Source organism: Pipistrellus kuhlii, unplaced genomic scaffold, assembly GCF_014108245.1.
Source record: "Pipistrellus kuhlii isolate mPipKuh1 unplaced genomic scaffold, mPipKuh1.p scaffold_m20_p_20, whole genome shotgun sequence".
Taxonomy (NCBI): Eukaryota; Metazoa; Chordata; class Mammalia; order Chiroptera; family Vespertilionidae; genus Pipistrellus; species Pipistrellus kuhlii.
The window spans coordinates 13193093-13219353 of record NW_023425516.1 but is presented as its reverse complement, the minus strand read 5'-3'; the positions used below and the strand labels follow the sequence as shown (position 1 = coordinate 13219353).

General features: G+C 45.2%; 2 protein-coding genes and 1 pseudogene across 4 annotated transcripts in view; 2 read left to right on the top strand and 1 right to left on the bottom strand.

Annotated features, from left to right (window-relative positions):
- The window catches only part of PI4KA (phosphatidylinositol 4-kinase alpha), an 83897-nt gene extending 74887 nt beyond the window's left edge, over positions 1-9010 (bottom strand). Inside the window, exon 1 of one of the 2 annotated variants that reach the window (XM_036449122.1) lies at positions 8775-9010. In XM_036449122.1, the coding sequence (XP_036305015.1) occupies positions 8775-8927 (153 nt within the window). In that variant the 5' untranslated portion in view covers positions 8928-9010. The remainder of the gene's footprint in view (positions 1-8774) is intronic. The other variant, XM_045585521.1, reaches the window with a different exon arrangement.
- A 175-nt stretch (positions 9011-9185) lies between these two features.
- SNAP29 (synaptosome associated protein 29) lies at positions 9186-25615 on the top strand. Of its 2 annotated transcripts, XM_036449131.2 has the most exons (6): positions 9191-9654; positions 14762-14958; positions 17740-17825; positions 19649-19747; positions 22616-22823; positions 25547-25615. In XM_036449131.2, exons 1-5 carry the CDS (start codon positions 9418-9420, stop codon positions 22771-22773), a joined length of 777 nt encoding a protein of 258 aa, XP_036305024.1. In that variant the 5' UTR covers positions 9191-9417; the 3' UTR covers positions 22774-22823; positions 25547-25615. The 2 variants fall into 2 exon arrangements, with proteins under 2 accessions (XP_045441478.1, XP_036305024.1); XM_045585522.1 differs by lacking the exon at positions 25547-25615 and having other exon boundaries at positions 9186-9654; positions 22548-22804.
- Positions 21071-21137, top strand: LOC118725775 (annotated as a pseudogene).
- Positions 25616-26261: the final 646 nt, after the last annotated feature.

The following is a 26261-nucleotide window of genomic DNA, read 5'->3' as shown; positions in this document are numbered from 1 at the left end:
TCTGCCACAAGAAGCTCTTGAACAGAGCATTAACACACACCAGGAGGCAATAACCTTGTGGTTCAGGCCACAGACCCAAAGAATAGTCACTGACATTCGTATGATCCTGGTGGGTTGTTTTTCTGTTTGTTTTAAATTCACCTTTATTGTTGAAAGCATTACAGATGTCAGCTTCTCCCCTCCATTAACCACCTTCTCCAACCCCCTCGCCAGCCCCCTCCCCAGGCCTCCACTGCACTATTGTCTGTGTTCTTTGATTATGCATATGCTAATAGGATATATTTTTTTTAATTTTATTGATTTTTTACAGAGAGGAAGGGAGAAGGATAGAGAGAAACATCGATGAGAGAGAAACATCGATCAGCTGCCTCCTGCACACACCCATTGGGGATGTGCCCGCAACCAATGTACATGCCCTTGATTGGAATCAAACCTGGGACCTTTCAGTCCGCAGACCGACACTCTATCCACTGAACCAAACCTGTTTGGCTTTGTGGGTTTTTTAATGGTTTAATTTTGTTTTTATTTTATTGATTTCAGAGAGGAGAGGGAGAGAAACAAACATCAATAATGAGAGAGAGCCAAAACCAGTTTGGCTCAATGGATAGAGCGTCGGCTTGGGGACTGAAAGGTCCCAGGTTTGATTCTGGTCAAGGGCATGTACAATACCTTGGTTGCGGGCATATCCCCAGTAGAGGGTGTGCAAGCAGCAGCTGATTGATGACTCTCTCCCATTGATGTTTCTAACTCTCTCTCTCTCCCTTCCTCTCTATCCAAAATCAATAAAATATATATTAAAAATAATAATAATAATAATGAGAGAGAACTGATGGCTGCCTCCTGTACAACCCCTACTGGACATTGAGCCTGAAATCGAACAGTGACTAGCTGGCTCATAGGTTGACGCTCAATCACTGAGCCACACTGGCTGGGCATCAAAATATTAATAGTTTTGAAAGGCTGGATGAGCAGTGGTTTTACATTTCTTCTTTGTGCTGTTTCATATTTGCCAAAATATATTCTAGGAGAAAATATAACTTACGTAGTCAGGATAAACATCCAATAAGTTAAAATAAAAAACATATACAGTTGGGGGGGGGGGGGGAGAATCCATGCTGTTTTTTAAATTAAATGCTCAGGCAAAAGAGCATAAAGTAATAACAAGAAACAACAGAAATGCTAAATTCCTTTTCTTTAGTGTTCCTTCACAAGGAGAGTGCTCCACAACCACAGGGAAAACAGAAAGAGCTGGACCAACCACAATAAAGGGACCATTCAGAGGCCCCAGCACTTTCACCAGAGACCATGTTATCTTGATAGAAAGAGTAAAGTCTCTCAAGAAACATCCCTGTGAATAAGAGATGGAAAGAAGGTAGATTCCTATCAAAATGAGTCAGTGTGATGCAACAATGTTGATTAATAAATCAACAGGTAACCAAAGAGAAGAGTCCGGGGCCCTGTCGAAGTCCATGTACTTTGACCTGTCCTGTGTGTGCAATACTTAATCAACACTCTGCTTGAACACACAGAAGACACGCTGGGCCTCCGATCTAATGTGCTAGAAGACAGAATGGAGACTCAGAAACTCGCCAAAACTGGCACAACCTCACCATTAAATATGGAAAAGAGGTAATCATACAAAAAAAGATGACTTGCCCAGCTGGTGTAGCTCAGTGGTTGAGCATCGACCTCTGAACCAGGAGGTCAGGATTCAAAGTCAGGGCACTTGCCTAGGTTGTGGGCTTGATCCCCAGTGGGGTGGCATGAAAGAGGCAGCTGATCAATGTTTCTATCTCTCTCTCCCTCTCCCTTCCTCTCTCTAAAAAAATCAATAAAATATATATTTTTTAAATCCTTTAAAAAAAAAAAAGGATAACTTGTCAATATTTCCACACGACACACACATATGACGTTTAAAATGTTAAATATTGGCCGCTGGTTTGGCTCAGTGGAAAGAGTGGCGACCTGCAGACCAAAGGGTCCCAGGTTCGATTCTGGTCAAGGGCATATGCCAGGGGTTGTGGGCTTGGTCCCCAATAGGGGGCATGCAGGAGGCAGCAGGTCAATGATTCTCCCTCATCATTGATGTTTCTATCTCTCCCTCTCTCTTCCTCTCTGAAATGAAAATGTATTAAAAATAAAATAAATAAATAAAATGTTAAATATTTTTGCTTTCAGTCCCTTTCTCTGTCCCTAGAGACTGTTTTGGGGGCAGGGTAAGGATTGTGTTTCATTTTTCTGTTGTATATAAATAAATCTAATCTTGACAATTTTTAGGATAGTGAATTGCCCATGGACTTTAGTTAGACCCAGAGTCACATGCAGGCTCTGGCACAGCCCACTGAGTGACACACTCAGCTTCCCTGTCTATACAACAGTCCTCATGGAGCTAAAAGAGACCTGAGCTCAGGACTCACTTCACAGTACATGATAAACATCGTCCATGCTACTGCTCTTCAATGAATGCCTTATGTAAAAGTTAATCAGCTCTGGTGGGTGTGGCTCGGTTGACAAGAGTGTCGTCCAGTATCGTGGGTTTGAATCTCAGTCAGGGCACATACTTTAGCTTGTGGGTTCTATCCAATTCAGGCAGCGTGGAGGAGACAACAGATGTTTCTCACTGACACTGATATTTCTCTCCTCTTCTTCTTCCTTTTCTTCTCCTCATCCTCTCCTTCCTCTCTCTCTCTCTCTGCAAACATCAATAAAAATGTCCTCTGGTGAGAATAAAAAACAAGCTAATCAAGTCAATATGCCTTTAACGCATTTGTTTACTATTTACTGAGCACCTATTTCGTGGGAGATGCTGCCTTGAGCACTGTGGATGTAGAATAAGCCAGGAAGACGAGGCCCTCCTCTCATTCTAGACTTGACCAGACAAAGTGAATGTCAGATGCGACAGGCTAAAAACAAATATAAATTTAAAATAAGAAGTTTAAAAAAAAAGTTTAATTCTCCCTGTTGAAATAAGGGAAACCATTGCTCTTTCCTCCTTTTTCTTTGTTCATTTACATTTAAAATTCACCACTTTACATTTCTGTGAAATATACATAAATCCTTTTGAAGACTAGATTAGCAATTTGTAAACTTGATGACCGGGAATGTCTTTCTCCAGAACCTGGAAGCCATCCCTTGGGAATGTAAATATCAAGGGAGCTAGCAACCCTATCTCCCAGTTTCTGTGGGAGGGTAGGAGCCTAACTTCAGGGCTCCTGGCTCCAAGTTGCAAAACAACCTTCTATTATAAAAATATGTAGAAGCTTCACTCTGATCAGTGTGGTAGGTTCTCTTCTCAATCCAGCCCTCCCCTATTTGGGGGGCTGGTGCCAGCCCATCCTGGCACTTGTCCCAGAGGGCAGAGGCAAACCCCAAGATCTCCTCCTCTATATCAATTGTAAGAAATGGATTTCTCCTCACAGAGCAGGTGTTCTGGATGTAGGTAAGGTATCTGGGTCAAAGTTAAGCTATAGTAATAGCATTACAAGCTGGCTAATTAAGCAATTATTTTAAAAGCATACAAATTTTGTTATCTGAAACCTCTGGGAATAGTCTTTCTAAAGAAACAAAATTCCCTGAGAATTGAAGATTGAAGCTGGTACTTTGTTAAAAACATTTTAAAAAATATTCTTTCTCAAAGGTACTGAGCCACTCTGCCCAGTATGGCTCAGTTGGTTTTGGGTTTGATACCTGGTCAGTTACATGCAGAAGGTGACCAATCGATGTTCTCTCTCACATTGATGTCTGTCTGTCTGTCTCCCTCCTCCACACATCCTCCCCCCGCCTTCCTCTTCTCTAAAATGTCCGTGTATTGATGAAGGGATAAATAAAATGTGGTATATGCATAGAATGTAATATTGTCCATCAATAAAAATAAATGGAATAGTGATACATGCTACAGCATGGATGAACCTTGAAACATTATGCTAAGTGAAAGAAGTCAGTCACAAAGGACCACATATTGTATGATTCCATTTATCAGGGATAGAGCATCAATTGCAGACTGAAGGGTTCCGAGCTGGGTTCCGATCAAGGGCACATGACCCGGTTGCAGGCTTGATTTCCAGTAGGGGGCATGCAGGAGACAGCCAATCAATGATTCTCATCATTGATGTTTCTATCTCCCTCCCTTTCTGAAATCAATAAAAATATAAATAAATAAATAAATAAAAGTAAATAAATAAATAAATAAATAGTCCAGAATAGGCAAAACTACAAAGACAGAAAGTAAATTAGTGGTTGCCTAGAGCTAGGGACTGAGAAGGCAATAATTCAGGAGAACAGGGTTTCTTTGGGGAGCAATAAAAATGTACTAAAATTTATTGTTGTGATGAATGTACAAAGAGAGAGAAAATGAAAAAGACTTAACAGAACACAGGAGAAATCAACAGACCCACAATTATGTTTGGCAACTTCAGCATTCCTCTCTTAGTAGTTGATAGAATAGATGAACAATCAGCAAGATTACTGAAAACCTGAAACACCTTGACCTCACTGACCTCTATAGAAGTGTTTCCCAAACTTCTCTCATGATGAGAATCTCCTGGTCGAGTTGTTTGTTAAAAAATATAGAAAATGCCACTTAACAAAAGCAAAATACACATTCTTTTCAAGTACAATTGAAAAATTCACCAAGTTATATCTTATATATACTGTATCATAAGACAAATCTCAATAAAACTGAAAGGAATATATATATATTGTATTTGCTTCTTGTAAAATTGTATATTAAGCTTAGAGCATTAGTTAAGTATACAATTTTACCTATATGTTCCCAAAAATTCTAGTTTAGCACTTCTTCATTGGGATTCAGGAATCTGTGTTTTAATAACTCCACCAGGTGATTCTCATCATGAGAGAAGTTTGGGAAACACTGCCCTATAGATATGCTGCCTACTCTGCAGCTCTACCCAGAACTCGCCGTGCCCCAGCGTGTGGGGGGCATCAGTATGGCTCAGTACAGAAGAGAGAGGTAGAAACAAGTCACCCGATTTCCTGGACACGGAGAAGTATAACCAGGCAGAGCCAGGAGGAAGCTTGGCAGAGGCAGTTCAACAACATGATGAAGATAGACAAGAACAAGGAGAGCAGAGGAAGACAGGCAGGCATAGAAAGTCAGAGAGAGGGAGCCAACCCTACATGGAGTATGTGGAGATTCCCGTGGAGATGGGATTTCTTTTCTTTTTTTAAAAAATAAATATATTTTATTGATTTTTTACAGAGAGGAAGAGAGAAGGAGAGAGAGTTAGAAACATCGATGAGAGAGAATCATCGATCAGCTGCCTCTTGCACAGCCCCTACTGGGGATGTGCCTGCAACCAAGGTACATGCCCTTGACCGGAATCGAACCCGGGACCTTTCAGCCCCCAGGCCCATGCTCTATCCATTGAGCCAAACCGGTTTCGGCGGATTTCTTTTCTTTTATGTTTTTTTTTTTTTTTTTAATATATTTTATTGATTTTTGTACAGAGAGGAAGGGAGAGAGATAGAGAGTTAGAAACATCGATGAGAGAGAGTCATCGATCAGCTGCCTCTTGCACACCCCCTACTGGGGATATGCCCGCAACCAAGGTACATGCCCTTGACCGGAATCGAACCCGGGACCTTTCAGCCCCCAGGCCCATGCTCTATCCATTGAGCCAAACCGGTTTCGGCGGATTTCTTTTCTTCTCTTATGTTTTCCCCTTTCACTTTTCACCCAGTGTGGAGAGTGTTGAGGACTAAGTGGAACATGGTCTAGAGGGCTTTTACTGAGGCTGTGCTCAGAGTTGGATGTAATCCTGGGGGTGGGACTCAGGGCTGAGACTCCAGTCTTCCAGGCAGCCCAGCAGGAAAAGGTCAAAGCCCAGATATGGATCACAGAATAGATGCCCAGGGCCCTTGGGTTTGGCTCTCTGAACATGGCAGGAATCTGATCACCAGACCTGGGATACAAGAGAAGACGGAGGACTTGCAGGAAGTCTGACTTGCTGTTGGTCACCTGAGCAACTCAATTAGGACTGTTCCTTATTTACATGCCTTAGCATGTACCAGTTAATAGGAGGTGCTCAATAAATGTTTTCTGAATGAAAGAATGAATTAAGTAATTAAACAAAAAATAAAACCCACTTGGTTTCACAGCCTGGGATTAGGGAGGAGTAAGTAAACACAACGGAGGCATAGAGAGGGACAAAGACAGGGCAAGTTATGGCCTTAATGTGCCGCAGGTGCCGTTAAAAGCATGTCAGGGCTGCCTGAGTTACCAAGTCTGAGCTGAGATGTCAAGTCTAGTTCAGAAAACTTAAGTCTTTCTTGGCCTTGGTCGGGCAACTCAGTTGGTTTAGGGCAGTGGTCGGCAAACTCAATCAACAGCCAAATATCAACAGTACAATAATTGAAAAAAATTTTTTTTAATATATATTGTTTTTTTTTACAGAGAGGAAGGGAGAGGGATAGAGAGTTAATAGATACATCAATGAGAGAGAAACATCGACCAGCTGCCTCCTGCACACTCCCTACTGGGGATGTGCCCAAAACCAAGGTACATGCCCTTGACCAGAATCGATCCTGGGACCCTTCAGGGCGTAGGCCAATGCTCTGTCCACTGAGCCAAACCGGTTAGGGCTGAAATTTCTTTTGAGAGCCAAATTTTTTTAACTTAAACTTCTTCTAATGCCACTTCTTCAAAATAGACTTATCCAGGCCGTGGTATTTTGTGGAAGAGCCAAACTCAAGGGGCCAAAGAGCCGCATGTGGCTCGCGAGCCGCAATTTGTCGACAGCAGGTTTAGAGCATCAACCCAATTTGCCAAGGTTGTGGGTTTGATCTCTGGTCAGGGCACATACAAGAAACAACCAATGAGCCGGAACTGGTTTGGCTCAGTGGATAGAGCATCGTTCTGTGGACTGAAAGGTCCTCGGTTCGATCCTGGTCAAGGACATGTACCTTGGATGTGGGCACATCCCCAGTAGGGGGTGTGCAGGAGGCAGCTGATCGATGTTTCTAACTCTCTATCCTTCTCCCTTCCTCTCTATAAAAAAATCAATAATATATATATATTTTTTTAAAAGAAGCAACCAGTGAATACATCAATAAGTAGAATCACAATTGGTGCTTCTCTCTCAAATCAATAAATTAAAAGAAAACTCAGCCTTCCTATCTAGTCAATCCTATATAGTCTAAACCTTTCTCAGTCCAATTCCTTCTCTCTGGAAAAAAGGAGAAGAAGAAAAATAGAAACAAACAAACAAAAAATGATAGAGATTTGTCAATACTGGTCTCCCCCCTAAGCCTCCATTTTGATTACCCCAAACGAGTACTCAGAAATTCCTTTATTCTTAAGAACCTCAAGAATCTTTTATTTAGGAATACTAAAGGCTTTTTTTTTTTATAGTTGTAGAGTAGGAAAACATAGTAAGCAAATACTACAAAACTGAATAGTCACCACTGTTCTTCCCCTACTGTGAGACAATTCTCTTTCCATTTTCCAGAAAGTTATGTGGGGAAGAGAGAGTCCCATCCCTTCAGCACTAACACTCGAATGAGTATCATCACACATGGGTAGGAGAAGAACGTTGACATTTACTGACTGTTCTTACTCTGTGCACGGTGTTTTAGGCCTGAACTCATTTAATCCTCAAGAACCACTTCATGGGGGAGAGGTCAAGCAAAGAACCTGTATGCATGCATATAAGCCTAACCAGTGGTCACGGACAACAGGGAGGTGGGGACATACGTGGGGAGGGGTTTGGGATAGGAATGGGGGGATGAGGACTAATATGTGATACCTTCATCAATAAAGAAATTTTTAAAAAGACAAAACTAAAAAATAAACAGTCTTAGAATAGGGTACTTACAAGGAAACAAAAGGTCTATTTATTTGATATCATGGACCAAAAATAAAAGATGTAAGTAGCATTGGAAAAAAAAAAAAAAAGAACCACTTCATTTCAGAGGTAAGGAAAGGGGCTCTGAGCGTTGAAGTAGCTTGTCTAAGACAATGCAATAGTGAGTGTGTGCAGGGACCGAACTCAGGTCTGGCTGAAATCCACGTTCTTTCCACCATCCTAGGCACACCTTTGAGCTGCCTTTCACCTTTCTCCCAAGATAAGGATTGCTCTGGCTTAAGTTCTTTTTACCTCTGAAGCAATCCCCGGTTCAAGTCTCTGCCCACTGACAGTTCACTCCCGCTTCCCAGCCTCTGTAACACGCGATCTGTCACCCAACCTAAGGCCCCCTCTAGTGTCACAGAAAAACAATGCGCAGTAGGTATGCATCTCAGAAAGCACTTTCCGATACAATGACTACTTCATCTGCCCTTCACACGACAATCCCGTGAAGCGGGCAACGCAGGTGAAAGCACCCCCATTTTTACAAGAAGAGGCATCTCTCCAGAGTCACGGAATAAAAAGCAGGGAACGTCAGGAGCAGAGACCCAGATTTTCATTCTGGTCCCTGAACTCTTGCCACTAGCTCCTCAATGCTGCCCCCGCCCCAGCGATGTCACAAGGTGCCCCCTCAGTTCAAACCCCGGCCTGTATTTCACACGCCCCCTCCCACGCCCCCACCCACCCACCGCAGCGCCCCCGACTCTGCTTCCCCACGGCCCACTCCCCCTCCACCCCGTCTCTTTCCAACCCCCTCCGCCCACAGACCACCTCGGCTCAGGAGGCGCCTCCCCTCACAGGCAGTACGCGACCCCCTTCTCGGCCTCCTGCAGCCCCTCGCCCAGCCCCTCCCACCCCCATGGGCGCCCCGGTCCCCTTCTGTCAGCCTGCGGCCGGGTCGGCCCGGGCTACCTTCTCCAAGGATGCAGGTCTCTGCACGGCCAGGGAGCGGGCCAATGACAGGACCGTGTTGAAATAAAAACCCCGCGAGGCGCTGGAGCCGGAGCCGGAACCGCAGCTGGAGCCGCCGCCTCCCCGGGCCGCCGCCGCTGCCGCCGCCATCATCACGCGCACAGCGGCGCAGCGCAGCCCGCCGGCTTCCCGCACCGGCCCGCGAACGCCGGAGCTCACCACGCAGGCGCGGCCGCATCCGGCTTCCCCACCACGTGACCTCTCTGTTGCCGAAACTAGTTGGGGCGTGGCCATGGGCGGTACCACCACTAGAGGGGGGGAAAGAGCCTTGCCGTAGGTCAGGCGGCGCACGCCGGGCGCGGTTTCCCCCCCAGGCCGCTGGGCACGATGGTTCACTCCGGACGCGAGGTCACCCACGCACGACGCGCGGAAGAAGCTCTTGCTGCGACCGCCGCCGAGTCGGCCGACGGTTGCGGCGGCGGACGGAGGGCGGTGGTCCCGTGGAGCTGCCAGGGTGGTGGGCGCCTCCGGAGAGCTTCGGGAGGGCAGCCGGGACCCCTGCGGACCAAGAAAGGCCGTTCCTCGCCTCGGCCGGCCGAGCCCCTCCTGCTCCTGCCCTGACAAGAAGCCGAGCGCCGGGACCATGTCGGCCTACCACAAAAGTTACAACCCCTTCGACGACGACGCGGAGGATGAGGGCGCCCCGCCGGCTTCGTGGAAGGACGTCCGCGACCTCCCCGACGGGCCCAGCGCGCCTGGGGACCGGCAGCAGTACCTGCGACAGGAGGTGATGCGGAGGGCCGAGGCCACGGCCGCCAGCACCAACAGGTCCCTGTCGCTCATGTACGAGTCCGAGAAGGTCGGGGTCGCCACTTCCGAGGTGAGCCTGGAGCAGGGCTGGGACTGGGCCCGCCAGTCCGTGTTGTCATAAGCCTTATGACATAAGGGGTCAAGAAGTGTTTTGTTCACGACCTTTGGGCCATTCTCGAATTGCCTAGAGTAGGTCCTTGTACTTGAGTGACTTGATGATTTGTAATCATCTGTTAGCTTTGTAAAAGAGAGGTGCATCTTGAGGACTTGAAAGAGGCAGTTTGCCCCCAGGAATCTTCCTTAGCCGTTAGGCTGCTTAGTTTTTGTTTCTTTGTTTCTACTCCTAGTTCAAAGGTACACTCCACACTGTCCAGGTGAGTAAAAATAATCTGAACAGCCGAGCCTGGGTTAGGGAAATGGAGGGTCTGTTTCTTTTACATAATTTTCTGGTCACAAGTCTGGCCCAAGGGCTTCAGCCATTCCTCGCCCCAGAGACCCAGAGTGAGTGAGCACTGTGTGCCTGCTGGTTTCTGAAGCATGAAAGCAAATAGGCCTTGATATTTTTTCCCATCAGTGACCACTTCTCCATCTGGCCAGTAGAGGTGGTGAGGTCTTGTCTGCCTGGGCACCGGCCGAGTGAGCCAAAGCAGGAGTGTGGGCAGGTGATAGAGCCTTATCCTTACTTCTCAAATCCAAACCAAGATCTAAATAGCATGTGTGGCTGGAACAGTCCATTGTTCCAACTCACATTTGTCAGTTCTTTCAAAATTTCAGAGTAGAACCTTATATGAGGATGGTTCTTTTATTATTATTTTTTTAATCAATCTTTATTGTTCATATTATTACAAAGATTCCTCATTTCTTCCCCCCCCCCGACCCCCCCATTGTCCTCATCCATAGGTGCACAGTTTATGTTCAGTCTCTTCCTCCCTTCCTTTCCCCGATAGTAAATCCCTTTTCAGATAGTAAATCAGTTACTTAGCATTTTCTCATATCAATAATACCTCCACATGCCCAATGATACACTTCACACCAAAGACATTTCCAAATAGGTCAACCAGCCTCATCCAGGCCCCACCCAAGGCACTCACAGATCAACACCCCAGCACTATACTAACTCAACACATCCAGATCTAAGCCTTCATCACTTGATTCAGCAGACCCTCAAGGTCCTGCAAAAGTTTCCAGCCATGTCTGAGAGGCAGCCGTGGGGCAGGGGCAGGCGAGGAGCAAGCTGTTCCGGGCCTGGCTGCTCCGGGCCTGGACTCTGTTGCTCTGGTTCGTTCCACAACCAGCTGCTCCGGGTCTGGTCACTGCCGCTCCTGACCTAGTTGCTCTGGACTTGGCTGCTGCTGCTCCAGGCCTGGCCGCACCCGACCCGGCTGCTCTGGGCCCGGCCGCTCCGGGCCCAGCCGCTCCAGGCCTAGCCGCTCCCAGCCTGGCAGCTGCTGCTCCGGTCCTGGCCGCACAAGACCCGGCTGCTCCGGGCCTGGCTGCTCCCAGCCTGGCAGCCGCTGCTCCAGGCCTGGCCGCACCAGACCCGGCTGCTCAGGGCCTGGCCGTTTCCAGCCTGGCAGCCGCTGCTCTGGGCCTGGCCGCACAAGACCCGGCTGCTTCAGGCCTGGCCGCTCCCAGCCTGGCAACTGCTGCTCCGGGCCTGGCCGCTCCCAGCCTGGCAGCTGCTGCTCCGGGCCTGGCTGCTCCCAGCCTGGCAGCTGCTGCTCCGGGCCTAGCCGCTCCCAGCCTGGCAGCTGCTGCTCCGGGCCTGGCCGCTCCCAGCCTGGCAGCCGCTGCTCCAGGCCTGGCCGCACCAGACCCGGCTGCTCCGGGGGTTCTTTTATTATTGTTATTATTATTTTAAGAATAGTTTATTGAATTTTAGAGAGAGAGAGAGAGAGAAACATTGGTGCCAGAGCAGAACACACCCTGCACCGGGATCGAGCCCACTACCTGAGCTGTGCCCTGACCAGGAATCAAACTGGCAACATTTTGGTGCACCAGTGGATGCCCTAACGGCCAGGGCAGGATTGTTCTTTCTTAGGCACCACATTCCTCCTCTGCCTATTAATGGTTTTGTGTGGGCATCTTTAAGTTTTATTTTATTTTATTTAAGTTTTTAAAAAATTATTATAAAAATTCTTTTCTTTATGTTTGTAGATTATTGATATGTCAGCTAAGAATAATTCATTTTAGGCATATGTAGCTTTGAACAGTAATGCTAGAAACTAAAGTATTGTCTTCCTCTGTGGTCTCCTTGTAACTTTTTCCCTGGTAACATTCATTCTGACCTGATCACTTACGTACGGTCTTGGGCAGTTTGAGGTATATTGATTAACTTCTCAAATAGTCATCTCCTTCATTTCCTCATTGCTCCTTTCTTGGGTGATTCCCCTCCCTTACTTGGCTCACCTTCCTATCTTTGGCCTTGTTAAGGAAGTTTAGCTTGTGGTTCTTACATGTCATATCTACTGGATTCCTGTTTTTGAGTCTAAATGGGAAGTGAGGACTCAGATTTGGGAAGATTGCTGAGGTCTTAGGGCCCTGGTGGAGGGGTCACTTAATTGAGTGTCCCAAGTCCAAGGAATTCAACTAAAACTGTTTTGAAGAGACGTATATGCAAACAGTGAGAACAAATGGAGGAAATCAGAATGATACAGTCTCAGGTATCATAACAGCAGATAAGCTTGAAGCTGGTTTTTATGGCTAAGGTTTAGACAAGAGAAGGGAGGAGGAAGATGGATGTTCCCAGGGAACAAGGAGTAATGCTGAGACACTGGCCTGGAACCTGGAACCGGAGCTTCTAGGCTCCGGGGCAGGGAAGTGATGGACATGAGTACCAGGTAAGAGCCTGGAGGAGGCAGCAAAGAAGCCTTTTGTGTTCTAGAGGGAAGGGTTGTTCTCCTAACTCAAAAGAGCCAAAAACATAGATGATAGACTTTATTGGGGGTTAGTCATGTCTACATGGATGCCTGCATGGTGGCCTGGCTAACAGTCCAGTTTCTCCCCATATGAGACTGGATCCCCAGAGTCTCACCCAGCGTTCAGAGCAGTTGGGAGCTTGTGTCTCCCTCCAGCTTGAAAAAGCCAGCCACGTACTCAGTTGCCAAACATTTCCGCGTGCGCCTCCGAACCTCTCCCTTTACTTTCGCAGCTCCTCTGAGTCTCAGTGTGCTTTTCTCTTCCCTTCTAGTTGTAGAATTTCCACTCAGCCAGCCTTCCTGTGGTTCTGGATGATGTCCATTTTGTCTTTTAGTTGTAGTTTTGAAGTTGTTGTGTGAGGCAGCAGTTCAGGTATTTACCTATGCCGCCATCTTGGTTTCTCTCCCCTACTTATCATTTGATACCTGAGTTTAATTACAAACTCAATATGAGAAACAATATTTTGACACCTTTCCCTTGGGAACTCAGAGCATTACTAAGGGAAGATGATGAGATCCATCTGACATTATACGATGCCTTGGCTGTGAATAGGGGTTGGAGTGTGGTGGCCACTGCTGCCCCGTGAAGCCCATAGCTCTGCCCATCAATTGAACCCTTCTGAGTCCTGTCCAGCATCCCTGCCTACTCCCTATCATGCTCACCACATATAGTTCCTCTTCCTCTCTCAGTTCCCCTGCTGCTGCAAACCACTGCACCAACCACTCCCTCTTGCCCCACCTGACCCTCTGACTCTCTAACTTCTCAGCTTTCAGTTTCTCACCCATTGGGGAGCCTCACTGACCCCACCCTCTTAAACCATGTGAGGAGTCCCTTTCAGGGGTTTACCCTGGCAGAGCCTTGATCATGTGTATATCATGCCTTTTCTGTTTCTCCCATAAGACTAAGCTCAGTGAAGCAAAGATCTAGCTGCCTTCCTTGGACTGTCAGCACAGCATTTTTATCAACAAATGAAAAATCAGATTTAACTTCTCTCATATTGTCCTCTGCTAAACTGTTAGCTCCATTAGGGCAGAGATTTGGGGTGTTCAGCCCTGAGTCCCATGCACCTGGATCAGTGCCTGGCAGAGAGAGTGCTTGATAATAAGTGTTGGTGGGTACCTTGAAGTGCCTGTCATTGTGTGTGGGTTTTCAAAGAGCACTCTGCCAGCCATGATTCCCTAGAGTCTTCACATCCGCACATGACCCTTAGACATACTTCTCAGGCAGTGTACACCCTCACAGGCTCTTCAGCTGTCTTTCTGCTTCCCCTTGTTCTATCTGGGTTCTCTGTGTTTGACAAAAAGCCACAAGCCAAAGAGGAATTGAGATTCTCGTCTGTGCTGTCCCTTAGCATTGTATCTCCAATCAGATTTTTCCTTCGACCATCTTCTTTTCCAGTTTAACTTTAGAAAACTTCTTTTGGGGCTCAAGGAAGAGGGGGAATCACCTGTAATGCTAACACCTGAGCTAAGAGCTTTGTGTGTGTGCCCTTTACACTGAGGGCACATTGTAGAGTTCACAATCACCCTTGTCTCTTAGGTGACTTCCCGTACTCACAGGAACCAATAGAGAAGTCCTCACATGACCCTCCTCTGAAGGATGGGAGCATGCCTTGGGATGGGAGCACTTGGGGCCTGCCTTCGTAATGGCTGGGGGCAGGGCCTGTCTGGACTATTTTTTCTATCCTGGCACTCTTGGTATTTGTTCTGCTAAGCCGCCATCCTCGTTGATTAGAACTAGGTCACAGATACATGAGATCAGTCCTTTCCTCTGCCTTGAAGGAGGATTTTAGTACAAGTTCCTGACCAGCAGATCACCTACAATAAACTCCAGCTTTCAGCTCACAGAACCTTCCAGAGACCAAAGCAGCATTCACTTCCTGACCTTCGAGCCTCACAGCAGGACCAGCCATCCCTACATATTTCTCCGAAATTCTATCATAACATCTAAATAAGATGTTTGGTTTCCTTACTGAGTCAGCACAGTTATGTAGACTCAGAGTTTGAAAGTCTGTGTCACTTGTAAACAAACCAAAAAAAAAAAAATCTCATTGTGAATTTGTCAAGTGCTTATTACTGCTGTGACTCTCCAAATTGAGGTGGACAGGCCAAGGTGGGAGGGTAAGAAGTTTATAAGATGAGCTGAACTGTGATGGGAGAATTCACTGTCAGGGCAGCCATTCCCACCCCCAGCTGCCCTAAGTGCCCTTCAGCTTCATTTCAACAACTTGTGTTGCCATCGCCTTTGGCTTTTCCCAGGAACTCGTCCGTCAGCGAGGAGTCTTAGAACACACAGAGAAGATGGTGGACAAAATGGATCAAGATTTGAAGATCAGTCAGAAGCACATTAACAGCATTAAGAGTGTGTTTGGGGGACTCGTCAATTACTTCAAACCTAAACCAGCAGAGATTACACCTGAACAGAATGGCACCCTCATTCCCCAGCCCAACAGCAGGTGAGTGGGTCTTTAGCCATCCTGATGTGAAGTAGCAGAAAGTGGGTTTTAGTGCAAAGAGCCAAAACTCTCAGGTCACTTCTAGTGCCTTAAAGAGACCCAAGTACCTTGTAAGTTTCTCATGGGGAGGAATTCCTCTTCAAACAATTTAAAACAGGCAGGACAAGCCACCCCTACATATTTCTCCAGCACTCCCAATTACCTTCTCTTACTGATACCCAGTCTGCAAATTCAGCATCAGTAAATGGATCTCCAGTAAAATTACTGCTCCAGTAGCTTTTAGTTTGACCCCAGTAGTTTGAAAGAGAGAATATTCACTTCAGAAAGCTTAATCAGTACAAATGTGACCCGACCAAATTTTTGCTTTAAAAAGTCTTTATAGCCGAAACCGATTTGGCCCAGTGGATAGAGTGTCGGCCTGCGGACTGAAAGGTCCCAGGTTCGAGTCCAGTCAAAGGCACATACCCAGGTTCAGGCTCAATCCCCAGGTTATCACACCCCCAGTGGGGGGTGTGCAGGAGGCAGCTGATAGATGATTCTCTCTCATCGATGTTTCTAGCTCTCTATCCCTCTCTCTTTCTCTCTGTAAAAAATCAATAAAATGTATTTTTTTAAAAACACCTTATTCCATTAAAAAAAAAAAAGTCTTTATAGTGAACTTTTCCATATTTAATCCAAGTTGCCAACTGATTTTTATTTTAAAATTAAAGATTATTCTCAAAAGTTTGGGCTACAGTATAATGAAATCATGCACATGATTTTGACAGGCCTTTAAATCATGTATTTAAAAAAATGAAAGAATCACCCAGCCAGACCGGTTTGGCTCAGTGGATAGAGCGTCAGCCTGCAGACTCAAGGGTCCCAGGTTCGATTCCAGTCAAGGGCATGTACCTTGGTTGCGGGCATATCCCCAGTGGCGAGCGTGCAAGAGGCAGCTGGTTGGTGTTTCTCATCAATGTTTCTGACTCTCTAACTCTCCCTTTCTCTCTGTAAAAATTAATAAAATATATTAAAAACAAAAACAAAAAACACCCTACCTGGTTTGGCTCAGTGGATAGAGTATCAGCCTGCAGACTGAAAGGTCCCAGGTTCGAGTCCAGTCAAAGGCACATACCCAGGTTGCAGACTCAATCCCCAGGTTATCATTGATATTTCTCCCTCTCTCTCCCTTCCTCTCTGAAATCAATAAAAATACCTTTAAGAAAAAGAATTGAGTTTCTGTTAAAATAGGTTAGTACTCTTCATATCTCAGGTCAGTGTCTGTTTTTATTATAAAAACTATATAAAAGCCTAAGCAACCTGCCCACTGGCCAGTAGCTATGACGCACACTGACCACCAGGGGGGCAGATGCTCAACACAAGTGCCTTGGCAACTGTGGTTCTGGGGTGATGCACCCAGAACCAGAAAGGAGGGAGCCTGATTCCAGGGTGTGTTATAATCTGGGACCCCTCGGGGGATGTTGGAGAGCCAGTTTCAGCCCAATCCCCGCAGGCCAGGCCAACGGACCCCACCTGTGCATGAATCCAGGCACCAGGCCTCTAGTGTAGCCATATTGCAGAAAATCTGCATCTTATTTGCCATAACACAAAAACTTGAAATTTTTCTTCTCATGGCAGTGATTTGAGTTATATTGTATCAGAGTACTCTTTTGGCTTGTAGCCTGCTTCCATTAACCCATAAAAATGTTTGGTGTAATATTATTACAAAGGTTTCATAACTCTCTCGCTCTATGGTGGCCAGGTGAGCTCAGAAGCCACACACACATCTCCCACATACACCCAGTCTGGCAACACGTGGGGCTCACTGTCATGTTTGGAGAAACCAGCTGTGTTTTGTAGACCTTAGTCACTGCTGCTGAGTAATGAAAATCTCAGGTTTCAGAAGGTCCTGCTCTATTCTACACACGAGTAGAGCATTAGGGGCCTGCAAAATCATTAGCCTGACAAAGTCTGGCCAGGTTTCTGGGATACATGGAAGAGTAAGAGGACTTTTGTTTCCATGATTCATGTAGAAGGAAGGCCAAAGTGGAGGATAACTGGATTTCAACTTGGCTGAGGAAGTGGCCAGGCTACTAGTCAGCAGCGGTGGAGAAGCACAGATTGTGTGAGAGGCCCAGCTTTGGAGACACGTGCCACACCTGTCGGGGTTCAGTGGGGTGTTGGGTGCAAGCTGAGTATCTCTGAGTTGTCAAGAGAAGTCCCTGCTTACAGCTGGAGTTAGGCTTTGCAAGCTAGGAAGCAAAATCAAAGATATTTTATAGACTTATGTAACAAAAAAAAGTTAGTGGTAAGAGTCAATTGAGGGAAATAATTGAGTACAATTTTTATGTAATACAGAACTATTAATGGAAAACTGAAATTCTTAAGGTTCATTATTAGTGTTCCCTGTCATTTAAGTGATTGCCAGTGGACAACTGTAAAGGCCATTCTCTGCTTGTGGCTGTACAAAAACATGTGGCAGGCCGGATATGGCCTTAGGGTCAAAGTTTGCTGAATCCCAGTCTAAAGTACCCAATTGGTTTTTTCATTTGTTCCTCTTCCACCTGGAACTAGAATCCTGTTTTCCTGAGGGAGGGCCACTTAACCAGATGCTTCACTTCTAAAGCAGGTGTCTTGGAAGCTTGCTACATGGCCAGCAGGCTCCCAAGCTGTGCTGATGGAATTCCTGCTTTGGTCAGAGGAAACATTTGATTTTCTCACACAGGCATTACTTGGAAAGACTGACTATTATCATAACTGTTTTTCTTTTCTAAAAGTTTCCCTTTTACCTTTTATCAAAAGATTGAAAGAAGCTATAAATACAAGTAAAGAACAGGAGGCACAGTACCAGGCCAGCCACCCAAACCTCAGGAAGCTGAATGATTCAGGTTAGTGGGGACCTGTGCTTCCTCCAACATTTGAATTCTGTGGGGAGACCTCTGGATTTGGTGTTGGAACTTGATGGATGGGGGCTATAACCCTACTGGGGTGGCAGGTATAATCCACTGTAAACAAAAAGAGAAAAAAATTAAAAAGAAAAGCCAACTGTAAGAAAACCCCTATGATTAAATATGGTTGCAGAGGGAATTATAGTTGCTAATCAGCTGGCTTGAAGTAGGGAGATTATCTATCCTGGATTATCTATCCTGGATTATCTAGTTGGGCCTAGCGAAATTACAAAGGTCCTTTCTAAGTGGAAAAGGGGGCAGAAGAGGGAGTGTCATAATGGGAGACTGGAGATGCTGGCGGCTGGCTTTGAAGACGGAGGATTGGGCCATTATTAAAGAATGCAGGTTACCTCTAGAACACATGTGTCAAACACAAGGCCCGCGGGCCAAATCCGTCCCGCCAGGCCTTGCAATGTGGCCCGCACCGCGCTGTCATCACTGCACTCCGCTGCGTTTCCATCACAATGACAGTTTATGACTGTTCAGTAAACCATTCGGCCCGCGATTTAGGCTGGATTTTAGATTTTGGCCCCTTCTCTGATTGAGTTCAACACCCCTACTAGAAGCTGGAAAAGGCTAGGAATTGGATTCTGCCCAAGATCCTCCAGCAGGACACAACCCTGTTGACACCTTGATCTTAACCCAGTGAGACCCGAGTTGGACTTACCGACTTGCAGAACTGAAGGATAAGTTTGTTATAGCAGCAGTGGAGACTAATATAGCCCCAAGCTTGAGTTAGGAGAGAAGAAGCAGCATGGAAAAGGTGTGCAAGATAGAATATTTTGTGTGAAATTATGCTGTTGATATTAAATGACAGACCCAGAAACACCCCTTACCCAAAAAAGGAATTTAGACCTTCTTGTGGCTTCTGTAGACCCCTAGAAAGCAAGGCTCAATGGAAGGCTCCAGAAACCAGATGCTTTCTGTACTACCTTCAAGGAAAGTAGGATACAACCTGGAAGCACCAGAATCCACTTCGGTCATGGTTGGCACAGCTAAGGAAAGACTGATGGAGGAAGAGCCAGGGGTCAGGAAAGACAGATTTGTGCAGTTCAGTCTGGAAAGGAAAAAATCGTGGGACAAAATAAAAGAAATCTAAATCTAGAAGAAGAAGAAAAAATTGAGCTCTTCATGGTGGAGCAGGAGCCCTACAACCAAAATACATGATTTTAAGGAATTAAAGGAAATTTTTATTTGGTATGTTTTAAGAGACTCAAAAAAAAAGAAAGAAAATGACATTGTATATGTAGAATGGCTTCAGTATTGTTCAGTATTTCTAGGGGCAAATGTATAGTACATTATCATTTCTTTTTTCCTTATTTTGTTTGAATTGAAAAGAAGTAGAAATAAATTTTAAAAAGAAAAATAATGCCCATTATCCCTTTCATTTTTAACCCTTTTCATTTTTAACGCTTGTCCTTTACACTGTGTCCATGAGCATGTGCAGTTGTGCATTGTGGCAGTTCCACTGCCATCCTTTTACTTGAATGTATCTGTGTCTTCAGAGCTTGTGTGCCTGTGTCTGACCAGGTCACCCGTAGCTTGAGGGTCTTTGATCTCTGAGGGGCTGCCCTGAGGAAGCATCTCTCCTGCCCCTGCATGTTATCCATTCACACATTCACACACTCCTCTCTTCGATTGGTTTCTGGTTCATTGACCTCATTCCATCCACCCCATTTGGGAGATTAAGGTTAATTTAGTAAAGCAATATTTCTAGAGATATCAGTTAAAAAAGTTCTCCTGGTGTTTCTTCCTAAACTCAGACTCCATCCCTGAAGGGGCCATTTCTGCTGTGAATACCGAGGCTTACCCGAAGAACCCACACCTTCGAGCCTATCACCAGAAGATTGACAACAATCTAGGTAAGACTGAAAGTTGCACTAACTTCCACAGATCCCTTACTCGAGGTCTTTATCTTCCAGACAGTTCAGCCAAAGCGGCCAGTGCACAAGTAGGGACCCAAGTTCTCAGGACTAAAACGTCATGCCTGCCTCTCCCTGATCACGTCAGAGCCACTATAAGTTATCTCCATCTCACTCCTCATTCTCTAGAATCTGTTCACTTTTCATTCTCAACTCTTGTCTGGATTATGACATTAGCAGAGACCATGAGTCCCTGAGAAGCCACACAGTGCAGCCTGAACCCTGCTCACTTCATTCTTGCCATCTGGCATGTGGAGCCCCATGTTCTCCCCTGCAAACCAGGCTCAGGAACAGAACTTGCCTCTGAAGACTGCGTAGGGGGTACATGAGCAACACCATCAAGCACTTAGGAAACTGCTGTCCTGGTAAGAGCAAGCACTCATAGCACCTTGGCCATGCAGCTGGGTTCCTTACTGTCCAGGTCTCTTACACTGACCGCTGGTCCCTGCCTGCCTCTCCACACCCCTGCCCTCATCACTTTGAGTTCTTTACTTGCCCACAGCTGCCATCTGCTGTAGTGTGTCCTTCCTTCTTCCCACTCTGCAGGCTGGCTCCTCATGCTCTCAGCCTTGCTTTAATGTAGCCACCTCTTGTCTATCAGAGCACCCTATTGTTTCCACTACAGTGGCTTATCTGATGTCATCCTGACCAGACTATAAATTCCCAAGAACACAGGAATGTTTCAGTTTGTCATCACTTTGCACCCAGGACCTAAGAGGCAAGCACTCAATGATTATTTTTTGAATGAAGAGAGAAAAGTCAGTCATTTGAAGTTCAAATGGAGCAGTGTTGTGCATGCAAACAATAGGGGTTGACTCTGTGAGCGAGTTTCATGTGACTATTCAAGGTGGTGGTTCAGTCAGTGTTGCCTCCTCTGACCTTTGCTGCATGAACGGGAACCTGCCCCCCTGGCTGTCCCAGTTGCTGATAAGTTTCTTAAGGCCTTGGGAGACCTCACAGGTTTTTCTCTAAAACCAATAAAATAAATAAACAAACAAACTCAGGAAGCATAGGGCTGAAGACTTCCTTTTTTCATTGATCCTGTTTAGATTTATGGTTCCAGTGCCAGAATTTGTGGATTCTGGCCTTTTTTCACTTAGTGTTTTATCTGTAATTTAGCAGTTAAGAGGCTTACAAAGCACCTCCTCTTTTCTCTTTTCCCTGGCTCTTTTCTGCTCTGTTGTTCTTAGTAAAAGGGCAGAAAGCAGCTCTGGGCATGCCCATTCCTACCCCCCATGTGCAGGTGCATGTGTGTGTGTGTGCACACGAGAAGATTAGCATGCCTCTGTGCGAGGATGACATGTAAATTTGTGAAGCTTTCCATATTTTTAAAAGAAAAAAAAGAAGACTCATTTTTAAAGTTGACACAGTGTTATCAGGGAACCCCAGAATCCCTCTGTATGCCTCTTCCCCCAATTTACCCTCAGTTCTTTTTAAGTCATCTGTACCAAGTAAACCTTCCATGTACTCTAAGACTGACCACAACCCTATAAACATTATCCCTCTTGAAAACAAATGTGAGATTGATTTTACAACTTTTTAGAACAGAAGGAAAAGATATGTTACCAATAGTGGACCAACCTAATGAGGGAAATAGAATGAGCTCGGAAAGGGGGCTCGTTGTAGCCAGGTTCCCCAGGGGCCTTTCTCTCACCGGGGGCTCACCTCAGATGTGGTGAGGGTCCTGGGCCAGGCCAGAGCTCACCTAAAGATCACCCTAGGCCCAGTGGAGTTAGTCTGGATTTCCTCTCATGCTATACTTCCCGAGTGGAAGTAGGACTCTTGTTGTGTTTCAACTTGAATTTCAACAATAATGATGTAACCTGCACAAGAGTTGAACCTTTGCCAAAAGCAGTGTACTCCAGTTACCTGGGGCTCAGCCAGCTGGCATCTCTGAAGGAACCCAGCAAGCACCTCAGCACTACATTCCTTTTGAGCCTGGTGGATACAGGGACTCCCCTTGCACAGGGATTCCCAGGTCTATCTCTCAGACATGTTTCCAAACTGGGATCCTCATATTTTTCACTCTAGATCTGTGCTGGAACTAGCTTTAGGGCGCTAGAGATGGAAGGAAAGAGAGCAGGCATTACCCACTGACACGGAGTTCTTGCCCCTGAAGAGCAAGCCAGTGGGTCTGGTTATTAAGAACCAGTGTACCTCTTCCAAATATTCACCCTGGGGTCTAGGAAGGGAACTTGTTTCCAGGCTCCTCTGTGCTCTTTTCTGTGGGTGCTAATTGATCTTGCAATTGGCAGCAATTTTCTAGAAGGTTCAGAGTTGCTGAAAAAATACATAGGTCTAGATGAACTTTATAAAACACTGAAAGAATAAACACCATTATATTAACAATGGTTATCTTTGGTGGATAGTGTGGGAAAGAGAGATTTTACATTAAGAACATACTACTTTCTATTGAGTAAACAGATTTCCTTTTCATTTGCATATATTTTGGAAAATGTAACCAGAACGCTAGAGGTTAGCCTGTTATGTGAGGAAGAGGACTTTGTAATCTAAATGTCATTGAACACCCTGGCCGGCATGGCTCAGTGGCTGAATACTGACCAGGAGGTCACGGCTTGATTCCCAGTCATGTTCAGGTTGTGGACTTGATCCCCAGTATGGGGCATCAAAAGGTAGCTGATTGATGTTTCTCTCTCATCATTGATGTTTCTTTCTCTCTCTCCCTCCCTCCCTCTTTCTCTCAAAAAAAATAAAATAAATGTCACTAAACATCTGGGAGGGAACAAGAAAGCAGTTCCCAATGCCATCACTGTTTGCTTAGGCTGCATGTGCTTTCCTTTCCCACAGATGAGCTGTCCACAGGACTGGGCCGGCTGAAGGACATAGCCTTGGGGATGCAGACCGAAATTGAGGAGCAAGATGACATTATTGGCCGCCTCACAACCAAAGTGGACAAGTTAGATATCAATATAAAAAGCACAGAAAAAAAAGTTCGACAACTTTAAAGACAATGAAGGATTTCTACTCCATGATGATGAAAACATTTAAAAGATTTTTTTTTTTTCCTTTTCTTTTTTTCTCTCTTAAGTTTAAAATTATTAATGGCAGATTACAGCAGTCGGCCAACATCTCCCAAGGCTACAGAGGGATCAGGCTTAACAATGAAGGATGAGGTAGTGCTTTTACATGTTGACGGTATACCGGGTTTAGATAGTGACAATTTCTTGGTCCCTTTAATGTTGATAAGTAAGTAGTATGTTTTCACTCTGTAATATTTCAAACCCATTGATAGCCTTATAATATTGAGGTATTCATGGAGTTCTTGAACCAATTGGGGTATTTCTTGTATGACACTGGCATGCCTGGTCCACTCTGATTCTGCCCTTCGAGATTCAAGGACTGTACCAGGAAACTCCTCCAATGCCTCCAGATAAGAGTTGGCAACACAACATTTTCATGCAATGCCTCTGCAACAGGGCACACAGCAGGGCAAAGATCTGATACATTGTATGGCTGACAACTCATCACTAAGATCTACAAGTTTACCACAGAAGAATAGCGCCATAGTCAGAACTGACTCACATGGCCCTTTGACCGCATAAATGTCTTCTAGAGGACAATAATGAATGCTATTTGGATGGGTACCAGAGTGATCATAATAATACTTAGCATAGGTAAGGAAAGTTCACATCTGAGATTTTTTGCAACTGCCCCACACAAGTCAGCAAACTGTACTTTCTCAATGAGTCCTGGGACCCCCATCAGTTTTTATCACTACATGAATAAGATGGCATAGGTTGAGGATGACCTCTGTTGGAGTGTCTTGATACAACAATCAATGATACATTTCTAGAAACAATAAATGCCTTGAGCAAATAAGAGAGATGCCACTCAGGAGAAGATGGTATGGAGTGAACAAGAGTATGCATTTGGCAACCTGTGTTTCTCATAAATGATAGTGTCTCACTTGCTTCACTCTTATGCTTAACTGGAGTTGTCAGTGGTCTTAACATTCCTAGCAATCAGTCAATATCTGGAGACTTGCTATAGTATTGTTGGATCTTATCTAGTTTTAACCTTCTCATCACCTTAATTACCTGAGATGATCATTGAGTTAGACCACACATAAGTAAGTTGATTACCAATGAGTTCCGAGGTAATGACCCTTTTACCAAGTAATGACCCAAGATACCAATCTTGTGAGCCAGATCATAAATCTGATTTTCATCAGCGAGTGATACCCACCTTACAGTAGGAGATGATTGAGGTGCCGAGTTTGAGTTGGTGGCAGACAGCAGCGAGGGGGCTCCTCTTTATGGTACTGGTGAACCAAAAAGAGCAATTAATGAAATGGCCTGAGAGAGGAGCAAGATGACTCAATGCAACTGCTCAAGTCATCTTGGTGATTGACCTGAGTCGAACAATGTATGTAATTGTCTTGATTCTTGGTACAAAGACATGTAGATTTGTTGCCCAAGTTTGAACCTCACTGCTACTGCTGGTCACCAACCCACTCAGGTGTTGAGCTGCAGTGGGCAGGAAAGTCATCCAGACTTACCCTTGGTAAACAGCTGTTTGGGATAATTTGAACCTTTCTTCAATAATCAAAGAGGTACAAGTATCACAGTCAGTAGTAAGGTAATAAGTCTTTGGCTCCAATATTCCACAATGTAGTTTGGACACCAGCAGATTGAGCCTGTGCAGAAAAGCAACCTGAAAATGTATGATTTTTCTGTGACTTAGTAAAATTTGTCATGTAGTTAGTTGTAAAGTTGACATGAGTTGATATGACATTTAGGTTCTCTGCAAGTCCAGCTCAGTCATCTGAAGCTGTGGGGAGCCTATGAGTTAGTGTTCCTCCAAGAACTCCAGGAAGACCTGGTGATGCGACCCCCTTTTCCTTGAGAAGTGTTGACAGTAGCTCTGCCATATTCTCACTTACAGACCCTCTTAGCTTGATCCAATCACATGTAAGAATCAGGTCTTCTGCCATTTTCCCAATCTTCCCTTCAGATAACCCAGTAATTGCCCCTCTATTCACTTTAATGTAAGTTCTAGATCCTATGTAAAGTGGCCATGATCCCCTCTTGAGTCCGTTGCCATGGGATTAGTTGTGAATCTCTGCAGAAGATGATAGATTGAGCCACTTCAAAATGCGATGCAGTCTCCTTTAAGTGAAACTGTTCTATAAAGGGCATTGATACTGCATGAAGCTTGATTCCCCAAGTATCAAACTTCAGCCGCTCTGCAGCTGTGACAGAACATCCTTGTAAGTAATCCAGGATGTTGATTTTAGACTTATTAGGGGCAAGTATGCTTCTTACCAACTTGTCCCGGAAATTTCTACTCTCTTGTGCAGTGGATTTCATTGACATGGTTTGACTGATTCCAATAACTGTACTTAACTTCTGAAACTTATTTAGCATTGAAAAACCACAGGCTACATTGCTTTTTGTGAACAAGTAACTCATAAGCCTAGGGTATTTGGGCTCCACTGCAAATAAGTCTTCTGCCAGAGTTTCACCCTTTGAAGTACTGTCCATTTGCATCAGCTTTAAAATTCTTGATGATCCATCATCTCTGAAAGAGATTCTTCGATCCAGGTTTTGAGAACAACTGGCCTTCTCAGGAAGATGATGTTCGAGCAAGTAGAATCAGAGCACAGTACAAGAGCACTAGGTTCAAATACATCCTCCAGATATCCCTATGTTGACTGCATTCTTCAGTAGTGATAGTTGAAAAGTCAGCAGGTCAGTACTTCTAGCATGACAGGAAAGATCTTTCAAGTTTCCAAGAAATTTCATATATTATTTTAGTATGTAATTTAACATGTGTTTGCAAATGTTATAATCGAGCGGGTCTTAAGAGATTTTGTTAGAGAAAGTGTGTGTCCCACTTTTTCTGAGAGCCAACGCTTGCTCACTTCTTTGAACTGAATGTTTAGAATTTTAGTCTGAGCACAGTCTCTTTGCTTTTAATATTGTGGCCTTTTGATTAATATCATGCTGGAATGAGAAGAAAAAACTGCATTTCTTACTTTAATGAGCATATGGAAAGATGTGGGTGGAATTTTAATTTCTGTGTGTGGTATATCATTCCTAGGTCTTACCATGAGTCAGAGTGCTAAGGGACCCTATGAGCCAGTTTATGTGGGAGGATCCTTCCTTCCCAATACCTTTATTTAGCAGCCCTGCTCTCCGTGACGCCTGGAAATACGCAGAGAATTGGATAGTCCTTCTTCCCGGTTGCCCTCATCTCTGACACTCTGTTCCTGATTAGGGGCAGATTCTCCACTGGCTCAAGGCTGTGCCTGGCTGACCACCGGGGGCACTAGGTAGTTGGTGGGAATGGAGTATCACACAGACATGGCCAAGCAGTGGTCTTCCTTCTCTGAGCCCTCCACTCTGGAGCTCTCCCTGACCAGCCCAAGTAGGGCAGTAGTCACTCAGTGCCTGGGTCTCTTGACCCATCCAGGGTTCCCACTAACTCTCCT

What these genes read in the sequence shown, in the direction of transcription:
- SNAP29 (XM_036449131.2), top strand. Translation starts at nt 9,418, where the DNA reads ATGTCGGCCTACCACAAAAGTTACAACCCCTTCGACGACGACGCGGAG. An exon ending in CAGGAAGCTGAATGATTCAG is followed by an intron (nt 17,826 to 19,648) that starts GTTAGTGGGGAC and finishes TCCTAAACTCAG; the next exon opens with ACTCCATCCCTGAAGGGGCC. An exon ending in GAAGATTGACAACAATCTAG is followed by an intron (nt 19,748 to 22,615) that starts GTAAGACTGAAA and finishes CCTTTCCCACAG; the next exon opens with ATGAGCTGTCCACAGGACTG.